This window comes from Poecilia reticulata, linkage group LG15 (genome assembly GCF_000633615.1).
Source record: "Poecilia reticulata strain Guanapo linkage group LG15, Guppy_female_1.0+MT, whole genome shotgun sequence".
NCBI classification, from domain to species: domain Eukaryota; kingdom Metazoa; phylum Chordata; class Actinopteri; order Cyprinodontiformes; family Poeciliidae; genus Poecilia; species Poecilia reticulata.
Window position 1 is genome coordinate 21,621,110 of NC_024345.1, and position 19,649 is coordinate 21,640,758.

Sequence of the window (19,649 nt, forward strand, 5' to 3'; positions counted from 1 at the left end):
GGAACACATCTGGACGGCAGACAGAAAAGTGCAGGAGGAGGAGGAGGAGGAGGGGCCTTCGCTCTGTGGGAGGAGCTTACAGTCTCCTCTGCGCTCAATTTTTATTCTAACAGGTAGTTTAAAACCTAAACTGGTGGAGATCGGCCGCAGCAAGGCGAGAGCTGCGGTTTTCCAGCTTAGAGCGGATCTTTGTGTGAGAGCATGCTGAGCAGGAAGGGCTCCTCCGCGGGCACGGTGGACCGCGGCCGGGTGCGGGAGCGGCTGCAGGCTGCGCTGGCCGGGCTGCAGGAGCTGCGGCTGCTCCGGGACCGGCACGGAGACATGGTGAGCTGGGCTCTGCAGCTGGACCGGGAGGAGCCGGTCAGCGCGCTGCACGCTGACCCGGAGGAGGCTGAGGAGCAGCGGCTGGAGGCGACCCTGACCGCGCTGAAGCAACAGCTGGTAGGAAGTTCAGCTTCTGTCTGGAAAACGCTCAAATAAAGCGCTTTGTGTTTTAAATAATCTACTGGTCACTAAAAAACAAGGAGAAAAATCCAGGGTAGTTTATTTGTCAGCTGACGCTCATGCGCACTCAGCCTGCAATCATTACCAGGACGACAGTTACGCTCTCAGCTGGGGGTCGGAAGCAGGATGGACGTCATAAATCAAGGTTCATTGCAGGCCCCCAGAGGACTTTTTAATTGTTGCTGCGTGCACGCGCGCTCAGTGCGCGAGGGCAAGCCTCAATCATTAACCACTAAATGCCAGGGAATAAAAACAAACGGATTTTTTCTTTCTGCTGTGAATGAGGGGAGAGTCTCATCCCTCAGAGGCCCCATGAGCGCCGCAGACAGCTGGATCTGTTTAGTTTTCCATGACAGGCTTTTTCCACGCAGCCTGCTGGTAAAATCATCGAGGGGAAGTGCAGGGATTAATGTGCTATGCTTGACATCTAGGGTAGAACTGGGCAGATGCATCAAAGGATGTGTCACGGCGTGCACAGGCAGCATAAGGTTCAAATTTGTGGAAACTGATTTCCCCCCCATCTGCAGATTCTACTGATCCAACCTAATCTGCAGATTAAAAAAACATAAACAAGTAGTGTAAATTACAGGAAGTGAGCCAGAGATGGAGCTTTAAGCTCTGCAGTTACAGTTCCTAATCCCAACCCCCAAGCTTTTCCTCTGCTGGTCGTTTACACAATGGCCAGGCCTTCGCTGTGGGGGGGAATGAGTTACCCACCACTGCTTCTTCCAGGCTCCCCCATGTCCTGCTGGGGTTAATCATCAGCCACAGCTGAGGCGCTTTAGTTTCTCCACAGCGGTACATCAGAGCAGTGGTCCTCCAACTTTTCAGAACAAGTAACACCTCAGTCAGTTCCAGGTTTTCCTGGAAGCAGCGCTGACATTTTGAAATCCTGTTACTGCAGCGGGAGCTGGTACAGCTTGATTGATGAAGGAGGTGGAGATGTTAAAAGTTGGTTAGTTTGAAGTTGGAAAATTAACAGAAAGTTTCCTTAAAATCCAACATGGCGTCCAAAACTGTAATATAGTCACAATAAAAACAATTTATTTGCACTTTGGATGGTTTGTATCGTCACTCGTTACATTTTTCACAAACCTTCTGTGACAGTGTTTGATTCTTTAAAAGTCAGAGAAATTATCTAATGTTAGTTTATATCCGCAAACAAACTATTACATAAATATGCACCAAACTATTTGATATCAGACTATTGCTGTCAACTTTTATGCTATGAAAGTAAATTATAAACAAAATGCTAAAATTACACACCAATTTTATTTTTGTTTATTTTGGTTATTAAGCTTATTTGGGATGTTTGGCTGTCATAAAATATTGCAATATCCAAGTTGTTAGTATGAAAAGTCCTAATTGGTACTCAAATAGATCAAAAATACAAAATGAACAAAAATAACAAAGGAAGGATTTTTATTGTAAAAATTCTTCAGAGAGCCATTAAATCCAAACCGGTTACCTCTGTGGTACCTGGATATCAGAGCTTCTTTCCTCAAAGAAAGATGTACTGTGTGTACGTTCATGTTTATACTTTGTACCGTAGTAATAAAACATGCAGTTTCAGTCGTTATTTACACGGTGAAAGTAATATTGATTTTTAAAAGGCCACATTTCACCTTCTTTTTCCTTTTTCAGTAAATGTGTTACCAGGGATGGAGGGCATGAGTGAATGCCCCCTGAAATGTCAGACCTTACCAAATATTGATACTGATATTGTGACTCACATATTGATATTGGTTGTGCTTTGATATATTGTGGACTTCCAGGCTTGTTCTGCATAACTTGCAACACTGAAACTGTTTAGAAAAACGTCCCGCTGTCTGTCTGTTTGCTGCATCACTCTGTTTTAGAGGCTCGTTTTAAACTGACAGCTTTGTGCATTTTTTTCGTTTGGCCGTCGTTTTTCAGTCTCGTCTACGGAAGCAGGATGTTGGCCTGAAGACTCACCTGCAGCAGCTGGACCAGCAGATCAGTGAGTTGAAGTTGGATGTGAGCAAGGCCTCCACTGATCAGCTGGAGAGTGACAGCAGGCCCAGCTCAGGTGTGTAGGCAGGCAGCCATGTGTGGTTCATGTTTCAGAGACGATCTCACATACAGGCAGACGGGCTGGTCCCAGTGAGGGGTGTGGTTCCAAAACTGATTTGTCATCACTTTTTCATAAGTTTAAAATAGAAAGATTTTCTCCAGCTGTATGGAGAAATTTAGCCATTGCTAATCCAGTCAGCTGACTGAGAGAGTTTTCCTTTATTAAACTATATCAGCTCTGTGCACCAATTATATCAAGCCAACGCTGTTTGGGTAGCTGCCGGCTGTAAAGCAGCAGACTGCAGGCTAGCTGCATGAGCCGCTAACCCAACCATTAGCCTGCTAGCACCATCTTATCTTACTTCTGTTTTCCTGCAGAGAGCAGAACAAACAATGTTCTGTTCACTTGATACCTACTTTATTTTGAAAGGGAGTTAATTCTATATCTTCGCTTAAGTCTGTATAAAAAAAAAGTTAAATGTTTGCTAAATGCTCCAGATAACATTTCTGCACCTCTTATGATCAGTATCTTACTATATGTTTGTTGCTTTAAATATAATGGCTTATTTTCTTCCGTTTAAAGCAGAAATGTGTAACATGGTCTAACTGATTTTATTTAATCCACAAAAAAATTCCAATTGCTGCTTGAAATATATCTAAATAATTACAGTTACAACAATGTAATATCTATAGTATTTATTGATTTTGATGCACAGACTTAAGCACAAATATAGAATGAAAACCAGTGAAATCGTTTGGTTTGGAATTAAATGTTATGCTTTTATAGCATAACACTGAGAGGATAACAAGTTGGTATTAGCAGATTAATTAGCTCGGTTAGTTAGCCTGCAGTCTGCTGCTTTACACTGTGCAGCTTGTTGCTAGGCAGCTGTAGCAGTGATGGATGTTGTGTTTTTAGTTTCCACACATGACTGTTTGTGCTTTTGCGACTGGACTCTCTGGCACTTTGTCATTGAAAAGTCTTTCAGCCACAGGAACGGTGTGACGTTGCTGCAGTTAGCCGGAGCATGCGTATGCAAACGAACTGACCTGGATTGATTCCTGCTCTCCCAGGTTTCTATGAGCTCAGCGACGGCGGCTCTTGCTCCAGGTCCAACTCCTGCACATCTGTTTACAGCGAGTCCCTGTCATCCTCCCAGACCAGCCTCATTCCCCTGAGCCCAACCGGCTGCCACGTTAGCCCCCCACCACAGGTTGATGTTTTCCACCGCCGCTCTGTTGATGAGAGCCCTGGCCAGCCCAACCCTCCACGGACCACAGGCCTCCATCTTGGCAGCAGCAGAATCCGAGCCAGCGCCATAGGCACAGATTATCAGACACGGCCGAGGCCGGTGTCAACAGGTAATAACATCTTCATTTTATTTCAGACAGCCTCTGCTGTTGTAATGGCTTGTTTTTGCTCAGCAGCTCAACACATATTTTGCTGCCTAATAACATAGTTTCCATGAGTGGAGTCAAAAGTTGATGACTGTTTTTGTCTGCATCAGGAGATCTTGAAAGAATCATGGCTCAAGGATTGGGCTGCTTCAGGTCTGCAGATGCAAAGAAACTCCCAGTGTGTCCGAAACAGAAGATCTCCCCTGTGGATCCCAAATTCCAGCGTCATCTGGAGACATGTGGTGGCACTGAAGTTTACCCGTACCCCAGTCCTCTGCATGCTGTGGCTCTCCAGAGCCCGATCTTCTTCCAGGGGGGTGAAGACGGGAAATTGGTTCTCCAAGAGGGGCAAGGAGCCTCATCGAACGGCTACGACTCTCTCCAAATGGGTTACAAAAACAAGAGCCTGGGCTACATTGACAAGCTCCTCCAGCGCACCTTGAGCAAAAGCCAAATTAATGCAAGTGCAGAGACAGTGGAGATACAAGACAGCAATCAGAGGAAGCCAGCTGAAAATATAAATGTGTCTTTTGAAGTGTCTCAAAAACATGAGTACAGCTTAATTCCTCCTCAAGCTAAAAACCAAAATCTTCCAGTGAACGGTGAGCAGAACAGGAACCGTACTGTATACTCCAACCAAGAGCTGAATGATAGGAAGAGCCACGAGTCACTGAGAGGCCCAGAAATTCAATGCAGGTATTCCTATCTCACTGTCATGAAGGAGTACAGCTCTGATGAAGTTTCACACTCAACCCTAACGAAGAACGACAAACCCAAAACAGAAAACTCAGGCTTCCCAAGGAATCATTCTGATAAAAACTGTGGTGAGACAGTTGAGACAGCGATGAGGAAGAGTCACTGGCAAAGACCGGTTGTTCCTCAAACGTCAGGCACAGAGAGTCCAGGCTTTGAGGTCCAGAGCAGTCATACAAACTCTCCTGAGTTTGTCCATGCCAAGTTTGTCCCTGCCTCCTCACAGAGGGTCAAGGTTAGACAAGCGGACCGCAAAACCAAGGCTGTGAAACTCAAACGAAAAAGCTCAGACAAGCCCCGAGTGTTGAGACAGCAACACAGCTTCTCATCCGGTGAAAGAACCAAAGAGGTCGGCTTTGGAGCCAGAGGGGAGCAGAGGAGATCAGGAAAGGGGAAAGTCAGTGAGAAAGGTAGCGCCTGGCAAACGCACGAACACAGACAGCGGTCCAGCTCCGAGTCCAGTCTCTACAGTCCTGGAGTCAGAATCACCCAGAAGGGCCACCCTAAACCACATCCAGTCCCTGCTTCATCAAAGCTCAGCAAGAACCGTAGACCACAGTCCATGGAGTACGAGCATCCAGTTGAGCAACGAAGAAGGAGACAGGCAACCCCCAAATGGCAATCTGATGTGGACATTTACCAGGCACCCTTTCTTCAGCACCAGAGGTCAAAGGAGAGCATGCAGATGGTCCGAAGTCTTAAGCCAGGTCAATGGATCGGACCTTCACACCCTTTCCACTTCTCCATGTCGTCCAGCTCTTTCCTCCAAAGTCTTAATGCCAGGTATCCTCCAGCTCCCTTCCACATGACCAGCATCTACCCACCCAGATGTGAGTCTGAGTACTCAGCTGAGTGCGCCTCGTTGTTCCACTCCACCATCGCCGAAAGCAGTGAGGGTGAGATGAGCGACAACACCACCAACCGCTTCGGAGACAGCGAGTCCAGCCAGAGCTCCCAGTCCTTCTCTGACTCCGACAGCAGCCTGTCCCTGGATGAGGAGGAGCGGGTGGAGATAAACGAGGCGGCGGAGGGTGGGATGGTGTGGGCCGAGGCGGCTCTGGGGCCCACCGCAGCCGGGCAGCCCCTCCGTCAGCTCCCACCGCGCCCCGAGCCTACGGCCTGCCGCATCAAAGCTTCCCGAGCCCTGAAGAAGAAGATCCGGCGATTTCAGCCAGCCTCCCTGAAGGTCATGACCCTGGTTTAGATAAAAGATGCCCTGCGGCAAGAATGAAGACTCCTCTGTGTGGGAAAGCCCCTCTGTGTGGTGGGAACTGCTTTAAAAAATAGCTTAACCAGATCTAATGAAGTCTCTAGGACAATACCTTTAATCTGGACTGCATTCATCAAACACAAACAAGGAGATTGTATGAAAGCATATATAACACTATAATCACAATTAAACTTCCTGCTAAAGGACTTAAGTGTTCAAACACATTTCTGTCTTTTGTATTTTCTTTTAGCAAGTAACTGTTTTCTGTTCTGCTTTAATTTTCCTTACATATTGCAATTATTGATGTTTGACTCATAAGAATAAACTGATATTTAATTAATGCTGGGCCGGTTTTCTCTGAGAATTATCATCCAAGTTTTTCTGTACGTTTACCAAGCTAACAAGAACATCAAGATGTCGCCCTGGCGCTACTGCCGCAGGTTTTCTTCATAAACATGACTAAAATGATCTCGTCTGGTTAACTCTGTCCCCTCTGGGTTTCTATTTATCTGCCATAATGGAAGCAATCTCCTGCTAATCTTCACAAACATCCCGCTGAGACGGACCAGTTTAGCATAGATAGCTCTCATGGCCCCCCGCCTTATCTGGCTTCCTGACTCGGCTCAGCCGTTCGTTTTAATAAGCCGCAGCTTCAACAATCAGACCAGACAGTCGTGTTTAATTAGAGGGTGAAACTCATCAGCTTCCCTCTTTTCCCTGCAGGCAAACATTTACAGAGAATAAACTGAAAACACACCCACTCCTTAAGAGTTTCACAAACAGACATTAGCATGATGAGGGCTGAAGTTGGGCCCAGTGAACATATAGAGAAATGCTGGAATTAAAAAAGTATTTGCACCATGAGAGAGTTTTCTGTTGCTGGTTTGGGTTTAAAGATAAACGGGAATGTGCAGCGTAAGAAGCGTCCACAGAGGGTGGCGGATGACTGAGGCTGGAATCTGATTTGAACCTTATGATTCATGTGAGCTGCGTTTCTTGATGGTCCCACTGCTAAGGGCGGCACCAACATATGAAAGGAGAGAAAAAAGATTTCTGTCAGTTGAGCAGTTAATGTACAGTATATTTCCATTAAAAATGCAAATATGTGTTATTGTTATAACATATGACTTCATGCAACAGTTATAATGTTGATTTTGGTTCAAGATATAAAGTTTTCTGTGATGTCCAAAAAATAAACAAGCAAAAAAAAACAAAGCAAAATGACTAAATGTTGTGCTGTGAATTTGGTTGTTAGTTTAATTGAACACGTGTGCATATTAGTGCTGTCAACGGTAATACATGGGATTAATCTAAAGAGCATTAATATTACATAATGCAGATTAATCGTATTACCAACTGTGACCTTTTCACTGAAACACAACCAGTTTACAGAGATTTATCCTAGAAATTTAGGAGAAAAACCTTGGAAATTTCCGAGCTCTGAAAGTGAAAAAACGTGCTAGAATAAACTCAGAAATTTTGAATTAATCTCAGAAATGTTCTAGAAAAAACTTGGAAAGTTCTGAGTTTCAAAAGTTGAAAATCTTTGGAAATTTCCAACTTTTTAGCTGAAATTTACTACAATTTTTCTATCTATGCTGTCAAAAGTTTGGGACAATAAAACATTTTCATAAAGGTTTTTTTCAAAATATGCATTTTTACATTTCAAGCTCACAAAATGAAGCTTAGTGATTAATCAGAGTGATTAATCTGATTACATTTTTTAATAGATTGTCAGAAGTGTATATATATATATATGGAAACCAAAAAGGGAACCACAGGAGAGACTCACCACCGCTGATGACGGACGATAAGAAGCTGTTCATTATTAAGCAGCTGCACAAAGTGTCTCAATAGTCTTGTTTCTAAAATCTGCCGTGGCGTCTTTCCATTACGATTCTTTCAGAGTCGGGGTGAGGAAAAGGGCAGTTCTGAAGGGAGTCAGCCCTTCTGGAAGTCCAAACATTATTTCTCTAGTATTAAACTTTTCTGCCATCATGAAGCTGCCATGACCTTAAAGCTCCCAACTAAGAAGCTTACAGGGCTGATTAACTCGAACATTTCATCAGATTTCCCTTTGAAGTTTGTTATGGAAACCATTATTTTAGGACTCATGAATCATTTAGTAAATCTCCGTCTCAGAATGCTTTGATTTCGTACAGAGGAGGGAGTTTTTACATCCAAATGCATGTTAATTCAGCAGCATTGTTTCCTCCCTGAATTAAAACACAAGGCAGGTCCAAAGGCCAAGCAGAAACACGCACATGAAAGAGCGCTTTACGTTTATAAAGTTGCCAGAGTTTGAAACGGCTTATGGAGGTTCGCAGCTCCAGCTGACCTCTGTCCTCTCTGCAGGAGCGACAGCAAGCGGTCGGCAGGATTAGCGCTGTTGTTTTGAGCCCGGCTCAGAGGGAGCAGGACAAAACTGGACTTGTCTTTGATGTTGAGTAAAACCGTGTCGTTGATCTGACTTTACCGACCTCAGCCCTGAGCAGACAGCGGCCCAACAAAGGAAAGGTCGGGGCACTGGTTGGATGTTCCTCTCTTTTTGGGGTCTTTTAGTGTTTAGCAATTACTTTCTTTTCATTCATTCCTTAAATCTGACATAAGAAGGTAGGGCCCACCTGCTGAGTGCTGCAAACATTTTTACTTGAGCAACAAAATGAATGAAACATGAAATAAACTTTCACCAACTGCTATGCATGTGCACACCTGCAGATCAGATGCACTTGTGATATTCCATCAAGTGTGAAGTTGAGCGCAGAGAGCAGATTAGTGCCACAATGCTCCATGAAATTCCCCATAATAGGTGCGCGTCGGTCTGGAAGTCATGTGGGATCTTATGCAAACTGCTGGCTTTCAGAGTAATAAACCCTGCATGCATGGACACACATCCAATCAAGATCGTTATCACCAGACGTGCCAGTTACAGGTTGCTACTGTAGCTAACGGCTACAAGGACGACGGTTTCCTTGTGTTTCATGTTGTTAGAAATACAGACGTTTACATTTGCTCATCGTAGATGTGAATGCTGTGTTTATTTGGGGATTTTAATTATTTATTTGAGCCATTCTCTTTCCAAGGTGGGATGGTTACATAACATGAAGTACAATGGGTCTTAAAAACATGGTCTGGGTGAACAAGTTCAGGCATTTGTGTGGCTTTTCTTGGTCAAATATGTACACACATTCACCCAAATCTCGTAATAAGTGGTATTAAAGGTTCCTGAGTGAGTTATGATTTGGCAAGACCAGAAACTATTAACTTTTGGTAAGTGAAGATAGTTTTTGTTTGCCAGAATCAAGAAGAAGAAACGAAGTAAAAGGAACCCTGAGAATCCCAGAAGGAATTGATCAAAGTTTTTTATCAATCTGTTTCTAAACAGCTGTAGTTTCTAAGAAAAGCTGTTTTAAATAACTGTTTGTAGGTTTGAGTTATTCACTGTCTGCATTCCCTTTGACCGTGTAATTACGCAATTTGACATTAGAAATGTAAATTTTCTTAATGGAAACAGTTATATCCAAACAACTCTCATTTTTTAATAAAAAGTTTGGTGAAAAGAAGCTGTGTATTTTTTTGGCATGTTAAAATTTGTATATTTCACAAAATTGCAGTTGAAGCATTTTTTCGCATCATACGAGTCACATGATCAATGTTGCCACTGACAGAAACCACGAAGAAGACGTCGACAGGAAGTAGTTGGCAGATGATGGCGTTTTTAGTGACTTATCAAACATGAACAAACATATTCACATGAGATTTTAATTGTGTGTCTTATTTAATGGAAACACCACAATTGCAAAATTGTGTTTTTTCAACATTAGCAGAAAGTTTTGCGGACACTTGTAAGCTGTCTGTAAGACCCGAGGAGACGGATTTGAATATTCATGAACCGGCGGACATGATGTCTGCAGACAGAGAGCTGATCAGTGTGGAGGAGGGTAATTATGAGGCTGTTTTTGGTTCGTTTGTTTTTTACATGTCCTGTCCGGCAGTGTGGCACAAGTTAATACAAGATTTTAATTAGCAGCAACCGCGCCCCAATGTACAGTGTGTAATTATGAGTTCAATGCTGCAACTTCTGGAGAAGACAGAGGGAGATTTCACAGTCATGCAAGCAGCACGTGTCTCTGAAGAACAGGTGAAGAAACCAGGAGCGTTGAAGCTCTGGTCTGTGGGAGTTACAAAACACCGGAGTTTAATAATATGCATGATATGCATCTTATTCTTTGTTTCTTTCCAATAAAGTTCATGTGTGAATATTGGTGTACATCTTTTGACTGCATTATGTAAATCCAAAATGTTGAAAAATTGGCTTTGACTCCTGAAAGCTGATACTCTCCAGTGGAAATCTGTGGACTGATCTTAAAATCGTAGTTAGTCTGAGTTCCAGAGTGCTTCCTCTTTACAGCCAGAATGTTGTTTGTTGATGCTACATACTGTGTGGTTGAGGTAGAAGTTGTGAAAACAAACTTTAAGATGTCTGTGTTGTCTGTTGTCATTTCATCAGTTCATTAACGATGAATCATTAAAACCACCAACTGAAACATCACTGCTGGGTGAGTCCAATTAAATGTCTGAACAAAGCAAAAACACAAGCCTCGCTTTCCTTACTGTCTAACTGCAGCAGAACCTGCTTAGAGGTTAAAAACAGGAGTCAGTCTACAGCAACGTGTTACAGAAGGTCACTGTACACAGCCAGGCTATTTTAATCTATTCCCTCCTGATTTCCATATCAAAGCTCATCCATAGCTAGCTGAGTATGTTTCTGTAGATCTAATGAGTTTGTGACAATGCAATGTGCACAACAAGAACACCAACCAAGAGTGGGCTGAAGAGGGACTGATACTAATTAAATTCTGGCTTTGTTTACACTGGATCACAGATGGAGGAGGGGCTCAACCCCCCAAACCAAGCAGCCCGTCTGCCTCAAAACACACAGCAAATAATCATCCAATCTCCAGCCTGCCTCCAGAGCCGTTTTGTTCCTGTTTTCTTGTTTACTCCGGTTGCCACGTGTCACGTTGTCTGACTGTTTTCTGCTCTGTTGTCTCAGATACGAGTCGCTGGATGTTCTTGAGGCCGTTCCGCTTCACCGGCGCTGAAACTGTGGCGAAGGCGTCGGGCCTCAGATGTGGAGTTAGCGAGCTGACAACTGGGAGCTCAGAAACTCATTACCACCTCGATGAGAGAAGCTTTCCACGCCCACCTGAAGCAAACCCCCGTCAGCCGAAGGGGCGACATGCTTTTTCACTTCTCTGACAAGGAAAACAGGAGAAACTCCAAATATTTAACATACATTTAAGTCAAAGTAATGGTTAATTCTTATGGGAGTTGTTCTTTTAACCTTAAAAACTTCAAACGAATGATATCTGATATTTCTGTGGGGCTCTGCCTTGTTAACAAATGTGTTTTTCTTAAGAATCTGCAGTTTGTGGAAGCATGTAGTTGAATTTTAGGGCTGCAGTATATAATGAAAGCATCTAGTTGCAGTATTATTGCTGAATATTGTGTTTTCTTTTCATATTTTCACCATTATCTGCAGGCAGAGTTTCTGCAAACTGCAGCACCGGAGCTGCATGTGACTGAACTGAACTGTTACAAAATCAAATAATGTTTTTTACGTCAGTAAGAAAAGGTAATTTTAGCAGGTCTTCTGTGTTTTTATTCAGTGTCTGCATATATAATTTTGCTTTGTTTTGACTTTTGTTTTACTTTTAAACATGCGATTTATATTTTTAAGTGGGTTACTTAAATATTCTCAATTCCATATACATGCAAAAAGCTCAGCCAGCTTGATCACAAAACCCTGGAGTATCAATTATGATACAAACTAAATAGAGATAAAATACTCCTGTCATTTTAAAGGCATTCAATAAACATTTTCTTTAATGAAAATCAATATTTTCTGATAATTATTTGTCATATCTATTTCTAAACGGAGAAACATTTCCTGACAAAATCTAAGTTTTGACAAACTTTGATGACTTAAACTGAAATCCTAAAGTGTTTTCATGAAACTTGACCGCATGACAGCCACGTTCCAAAACTGCCACCGTTCAAGTCTGCAGCTTTATATGAGATTATATCTCATATGATATGAGACAAACAATGGACTGTTTTAAAGGCCGGTGGATGGAATGATGATAAGAGTCAAATTAACCCCTAAAAAAGCCCCTGGACACAGATTAAAACTGGTTTTGGATTCGGTAACGATACGTTTCTGGGTTCTCCCTTTATAAAACCTGAGTACTTGAACTGGTTAATTCAAGAAAATCAACTCTACAACGTCGTTGGTGGATTCAAAGCTTCTGAAGTGTCACCAAAGTAAAGTAAAAAAACGTTACTTTTACAGTAAAGTTAATTAGGTTTAAATATAAGCCACGACATCTTTTACCAGAACCAAAGCTTCCATGTGCTCCGCTGCATGGGGGATGGGTTCTGCTGTGTGTGGGATGGCTCTTGTCCCTTTCCTTACTGTACATATGAATGGAGCTGGACTGGAATGTCCAACCTCATGAATGTCAATTGTCTGATCCCCAAGTTAAGGAGCAGGCTTCTCTGCCTGGAGAGCACAAAAGAGATAGAGAGTGGAGGGATGAGGCGACACAAAGCCGAGGAAACGAGGCGAGCGGCCCGAAAAAGACGGGTGTGAAAGATCTGGACCTGCAGAGACAGAGCATGGAGATGCGAGGAAACAGCAGAATAAAGGACATCTCTGGGATGATGATGATGATGATGATCCTCTTCTCAGACTCTTCCTCTGCCACCACCTGCTTCTCTTCAAGCACATCCTGTCATTTAATACCTAATCCCTTCATTCACCACAGCGCGTTTGCTGACCATTGTCTCAACTCGCTTCAAGCTGTGGTCAAAACGCGGTTCAAAAGTTCGCGGAAGATGGGGAGTCCGCTCTAACAGAGTGTGTTCTCAGAGATTAGGCTAGTAGACGAGACTAGATAGATTAATCTGCAAAAAATATCGAAACACGACACATGGCTGGAGGGGAAATAAATCCTAAAACTGCAGGACTCACATGCTGGCAAAGAAAGCAAAATGATGCTAATTAGGTTTCTCATCAGTTTTGTTGATGGTTACCATAGAAACATGAGCCTGTTAGCAGGAAACCCAGCCGAGGTGACAGCTGTCTGATTGGCTTATTAAACGTCTGTTGTCACTTCTGTTAAAACAAAACCAATGTTGGGTCATGACCCCAGTTCTGGGTCAAATATGAACCGATCATTTTCAAACCCAAAAATAAGTTTAAAGAATGAAACAAGTAGATTTTTAAAGGAGTAATATTTGGTTTGAAAGGAATAAATGTTCCACTTACTTCTGTAGAAGATTAAAACAATTTTTTAATATAATAAAACTGCACAGTACTCAATGACTGTTGATTGGTCTCTACAGTAATTTGAAGTTGTGTGTGAGTGTGTGTGTGTCCTGGTGTGTATCCAGGTAAACAGGCACAGATAATGGATGGATGGAAGAAAACATGAAGCTGGTTCAATATGATCATTTCTTTGGTCAAAGTATGAATGTTTTACAAAGATATTACGAACTTGTTCAAAAGTCACTAACACAACTCAGACATTAACCTTTGTTTACATATTTACCATTTTATGTTGTTTGTTGCTATGGTTTCTCAGTTTTCTGTTGTTTTTTTCCCTCTTTCTGAAGGTTTATCCTTTTATCCTTCTGTCCATTAAATTTGAAATAATCCCAAAACAGTTTGGGATTATTAAAGTTTCATTCATATACACAAAGTGGAGGATGATATTAAAAGCTGTAATAATCCACTTGTAAAAGTAAATATGTCGGGATCACTTTGGCACACGGACAACATTTATAAGTGCCTGTCTGCAGGATGCAGCCACCCTCATGTGTCAATATTTAGATATGTTGAGAGATATGCAGTGAGTTTTCCACTCTGTATAATATTTTGCATGTGGGATGAAAAGTAATTTTGATCCTATTTGAGCAGAGCAGCTTCCTCGTGTCTGCTGCATTGAGAACCATCTGTGTTTTCCCTGCTAAAAATTATGCACTAATTTGTGTTTTCGTCTGTCACATAAAATCCCAATAGGATCCGTTGGCATTTAAGGAAGCAGGTTTGGAAAAGTTCCAACATAGTAAATATTAAACTTAAATTACAAAAAGACTTAAGAATTATTCTGAGAAATTGCAAAGTGTTGAAGGAACACAAACATAAAACCTTCAATGATTACAAATACTCTGTGCTGCAATAGGAAAGCAGAAATGATAAAAAGTTCAGACAGAAAGAAATAAAGCTAAAAAGAGAGTTCTGAAAACACGGGAGCAGTAAAATCCCTAAAGTGTATCAGTTTACTTGTGTTTGGCTCAAAATGTAAATGCTTTTTGTAAGCTCAAACTAGAAAAACAGCCTTGCTTTCCTGCTTGGGTAGGCAAAGATAATTACTCCACAAACTCTGTGTAGCTTCGGGGGGAACCAAGGTGAGCAGTTTTCCAATGAGCTCATTAGGAAGATGGTTGTAATTTTGTGGAGCCGTTTCAGGTGGATGCAGTTGTTTTGCTCCTTTATCACTCCCAGCGTCTCTCCGTCAGGTCGTCCTGGCAGTTTTATGAGCAGGATGTCCTGTGTGGGACAGTCTGGCTCTCTCCGGTCGATCCCCAGGCTCCGAACTGCTAATCTGAACCAGGTCCTTCCCACATCCGCAGAGAGCTGGAACCAACAACCTTCTTTTTGTGTGCTGCGGATTTTGTCAGCTGACTCACCAACAAACTCGCCTCTATTTCTCATAACGAAGCAGAAAACAAGCCTGGACTCCTCTGGAGGAGGACATCAAAAGAGCGGTGAGAGTGACAGCTGGTCCTTCCTGTCGGCCGGCCCCATGATAAGATCAGAGTGACAGGAGAACATGGGACCCTGCAGGTCCCCTCCCTGCTGCTCCCATATGGCCTCTGGCAGCCTCCTGCATACTTACATATCAATTCCTCTCAGACAATTCAAGACACCCTTTAAATTAAGCCTCTTAACTGACTTACATCAAAGTAATTGCTTCCTTTCAGGCTGCTGTTAATGCAGTAGCTGCATTTCCATTACCAATTGAAAGTTACAAAAAATGATATGGAAAATTAGTTTTTCTGTCAAAAAACAGAAAAAAAAGTTACAAAAATTGTGGAAATTCACAAAAACACAAGTTTGCTATTTTATTGTTTCTATTAAATGAGAAAAAAGCAGGTGTACTGTGGTGGCGCAGGGGTTCAGCACAACCCACATATGGAAGCCTTAGTCCTTGACGCAGCTGTTGCAGGTTCGATTCCCGGCCTTGGCGACCTTTGCTGCATGTCTTCCCCCTTCTCTCAATACCCACTTTCCTGTCAATTAACTATCAAATAAAGGCCACTAGAGCCAAAATAATCAAGAAAAAAAAGCAAAAAGCCACTAAAAAACATTCCGATCATCCTTCTTCATCTTTTCCACATTCGGTTGTTGATCATGTGACTCATGTGATGTGTTTCCATTGCAGTTTTGTGAAATACACTCATTTAGATCCAGATGAAAAACCACCTCATCAAAACATTTTATCAAAAAACTGTTTTTTTTTTATTAGAGGGTTTCTATTCAGAAAATGTATTTTCATAATTACAATTTGTGAAACTGTATGGTCAATAAAAACACGACTAGCGTCTGCTGAATTTTTTTGTTGCGTATTTTTCAATTGTTATCCTGCAGAAGCTTAAAATACACTCATCATAACCATAATTTCCATATACAATTTGAAGTTTTTACTGATTTATTTGACTTTTTTTCCAGAGTGAGATGATGCACCAGCCTTGATTTATCATGAATTTTGTTTTTGTTGGTTGGTTTCCTGACAAGCACTCAGCTTTTAAGCTTTTAAGCTAAATTAAGATGGTTTATCCTTTCAAAACCAGTTCTGGTCTGGAACACCCAGCTAGAAGCCGCCCAACAAAACCAAACACTTTTAAATCAACTGTAAAAGTAACAAACAGCGGTTTGTTGTTATTGGTGTGAACGGTTCAGCTCTCTACGGTTTTATGATCCTCACATGTTATGTTTTTGTTAGCATAACTCCTTAATTCATTTTCATGTTAGTTTTTTTTCCCATTGCATTTGTTCCTTCATGCATTTATTATTAATCTATTTGGATTAATTGCTTTAGATCATGTTCAGATTTAGTCAGGCTACATTCACATAGCAGATCTTGATGCTTCGTCTGATGTTTTGGTTGAAATATGATTGGGGTTTTTTCATGGTTGTTCATACTACTAATTAAATGGCTCCTTCCATGATTATCTATGATTGTCTGTTATTTTTCCCCAGATGGTTTTCTGTTACATTCTTCTTTTGTTTCTCTGCTAGTTTCCCCAAGACTCATGTAAGTTTCCTTCCCTGATTTACTTAATAAAGACAGTAAACTTCTTCTACCTACTTGGTTTTCTTACCAAAACCATTTCACAACACAACCAAAGAAACATTGGTTGTGTTTAATGTTTAGGGGTTTTTTTTAGTGTCAGGTTTAATTAAACCACCCTGAAAACACTTCAGACAATATTCTGTTAATTTTCTTCAGCATTAATCAGTTTTATGACCTCTTGTTCATTTCCAAACTTGTAATGTCTTTTATCTGTTGACAGAACAACAAGCAACAACAAGCTCGGGGTGGAAAAAATGATAAATTCAGGCGATAAAGCACACATGCACATATTTTCCAAAGCATAGGAGACCATCCAATTAAATTTGATTCAGCTGAGGAGCTGCTTGTTATGGGAGGAGGGGTGAAACTGCAGCTTTTCCTCTGGGTTTGTTTGCCTCCGTCTCCCAGGTATAGTTAGCGGTTAGCTTGCACTACGCCATCGGAGAGACCCCAGCACGCAAGTGGAGTGGAAATAATCTAGGTTGGAGGAACAGCGTGGGACATAATAAGCCTCTGAGTTCCAGATCTTCAATTAAAGCTTACGAAAACACTCGGCTGTGTTTCTATCCCCAATCATTGCAAACTTTTTTTTTTCTTTGCTAAACTGCGGCGCAGACCTGTAATTTCAGCTGGCTTCACTAACACCCTGAGGTCTTGCCTTCAAGCTGATTTGGACAGAATGGCCCCTCATTCATAGCAGGGGTCAGAGGGTCACGAAGGGAACAGACTAATCCTTCATGCAGCATGAGATCACTGCACCTCCACTGCGCACAATGACGACAGACAGGCTAACCAGGATCGCTTCGTTCGTATAAACATCACCGATAGCCTCATGCAAATAAACAACACTATTGGATTCTTTCAGGGATTATCTGAATGTGATTATCTAAATACTGTTATGTCACATGAAACCTGGTGATTTCAACCTAAGGAGGCGTAAATTTGAAGCAATGTGTGGCGCTCTCCTGGTGTTATGCTGATAAACGAGCCTTTGAAATGTGACACAAAAGGCGACTAATCGGGGGAAGGGTCGGTAAAACTTTCAGACTTATTTACTCATTTAATCACAGAAAGATAAAACTAAATGTTTTATTTCATCAATTATGTTGATTTCAATGTGGGCTTGGAGTGTTTTCACAGGGGCGCCATATGGTTGGCTGGCTGACTGTTAGCACCTCTGCTTCCTGGCATAAATATGTTAAAAGGGTGACAAGTGAGCTTCCCTTTATGGCTCTTAAGACAAACATTAACAGTTGGCAGTGAATGAGCTTCCAGGTAAACCAAGATAAGTTTTTGCTTTTTTTTTGTCAGGAGATCAAAAGTAGAGCAAAAAAAAAAAAAAAAGCGTCTTAAAGTGACTCAAGCTGTTTCACACTGTTCACAGAAAAGCCGAAGATAAATCTTTGAAATCTGATCCATATCTTCACCAAAGTCCACATGATGACATGTGGATGAAATGTTTATATGGGATGTGTACTGAGGCAGTAAATCACCCGGCCTGCAGTGTAAGGAAGGGTGACAGTCTATCTGGGGGCCCCATATGTTTTTAGAAAGAAGGGGGCCGAGCTTCGGGGGAGGTAGAGGAGAGGCTGACCCCGGCTCGTTTGACCCCTCAGTTCCTTTGAACTGAACAGCGCTGGTGACACTCGGGGGGCCAGTTTGCTGAGAGATCTGCACGAGTCGACAGAAGATTCAGGGTCTGAGGGAGGAAAGCAGGAAGACTGTGTCTCCAGATAACACGCTGTTTGAGAGGAAGAGAAAATAGAAGAACCCCCAATAAACTTCAGATCAAAGCAGCCTTCAAACTCTTTACTTGTTCAGCTTTTTCACATTTGACAACTGTTACAACCCAAAACTTCAACGTTTGTCACTTAGATTTTACCCAACAGACCAAATTAAACCTGAAGAATGTGATATGCATTTATTTCAGCCTCCTTTACTCTGATGCCCTCTAATAAAATCTAGTGGAACTAATTGCTGTCACAAGTCGCCTAATTATATAAAACCTGCTGCAGTCAAGGCCAATTAACCCACTGTGACCCCCACTGCATTTCAAGAATTATACAAATGAGTCTATTAAACATTTTATTTTCAGACATGATGCATTTATTATTGACAACATTAACTATAACATTTAAAAAAATTATCTTTACAACCAAGCTTTTATGAGTAGAACCACATTTATTCAGAGATTTTTACTGAAAAGCCGACGTTTCTGCTCCCAAGTCAGCTTTATTTCATTTATTAAACATGGATAAATATGCAAACGTTTTGATGATTTCTCTGAAAACAGAATTCACAAGTCGCTACAAATGTATTATTTATGATCTAGTCAAATGGTGATTCATGCAGTTTCATGCAGTGCCAGTGAAAGGGACATTATTGCCTGAAGTTTAATAGAGATATAAACTTGTTGTCTTGACTGATTTTGAAATAAAATTCTAAATCCTCAATATCCGAGACTGAGACAAAACCGAGTCCAAAATGGGACTGTGATGATCAAAAAGTAATCTCCAGACCAAGACCAGTCACACTGGCTGGAGTTTCACTTTCTAACAGAAAAATGACCCCAATGGTCCAATGGATTTACCACGGGACCAGTCAAAGTCCAAATCCGAGTCGATTTTCATAAATACACAAAATCCATTCTGACTTTGCTTCAGTTATTTTACAAATAAAAATTGGCAAAACCTTAAACTTCTCTAAGGCCGGCAGAGAAGGATTGACTTCTTTGCACAACTGGAGGAAAGAGACCCAAAACGTGAACATAATTACAACAAAATGTTTTTTAACCCCAAGTTAACCCCAACATTCTCAAACGTTCAAATGTAAAGAAATTACACACCATGCATTGCTTTTCTTCCACTTTACAACTATGTTTGAGTTGCTCTATCACTTAAAATACTTAAAAATGTGTAAACATGATGTAAAACAGCCCCCTGGGTGTGGTGGATACTTTTACAAAGCATTATAAAGCATTAAAGCCGGCTCCGGCTCCGGCTCCGGCTCCGGCTCCGGCTCCGGCTCCGGCTCCGGCTCCGGCTCCAGCCACAGCACAGGTTCATGTGGAAAATGAGGCACTTGCTCGGTTTTGCTGCGGATTGTGAAAGAGCTCTAAAACACTTGATGCCACTTTGTAACTGAGTGAGCTGCAGAGCAAAACCCAAACAGTGGTTCTGTAAAAAGTGCTAATTTCAAACAATAAAAGTTTGTTGCTCTCTTGTGCAGAGAGAAGGATTCCAGTTCAAAACAACAATTATGGCATTTTCCATGGGAGCTCTGCACACTGCGGCCTCAGAGAGGATTAAGCAGTCACGCTACTTCAC

The 19,649-nt window shown here is 41.8% G+C and overlaps 1 protein-coding gene across 1 annotated transcript; it reads left to right on the forward strand.

The window, feature by feature from the left end:
- The first annotated feature begins 111 nt into the window (after positions 1 to 111).
- On the forward strand, positions 112 to 7,123 carry dact2 (dishevelled-binding antagonist of beta-catenin 2). The gene is made up of 4 exons (XM_008430086.2): positions 112 to 441; positions 2,422 to 2,554; positions 3,613 to 3,900; positions 4,047 to 7,123. Exons 1-4 carry the CDS (start codon positions 202 to 204, stop codon positions 5,891 to 5,893), a joined length of 2,508 nt encoding a protein of 835 aa, XP_008428308.1. The 5' UTR covers positions 112 to 201; the 3' UTR covers positions 5,894 to 7,123.
- Positions 7,124 to 19,649: the final 12,526 nt, after the last annotated feature.

What these genes read in the sequence shown, in the direction of transcription:
- dact2 (XM_008430086.2), top strand. Translation starts at nt 202, where the DNA reads ATGCTGAGCAGGAAGGGCTCCTCCGCGGGCACGGTGGACCGCGGCCGG. An exon ending in CCGCGCTGAAGCAACAGCTG is followed by an intron (nt 442 to 2,421) that starts GTAGGAAGTTCA and finishes GTCGTTTTTCAG; the next exon opens with TCTCGTCTACGGAAGCAGGA. An exon ending in GCCGAGGCCGGTGTCAACAG is followed by an intron (nt 3,901 to 4,046) that starts GTAATAACATCT and finishes TGTCTGCATCAG; the next exon opens with GAGATCTTGAAAGAATCATG.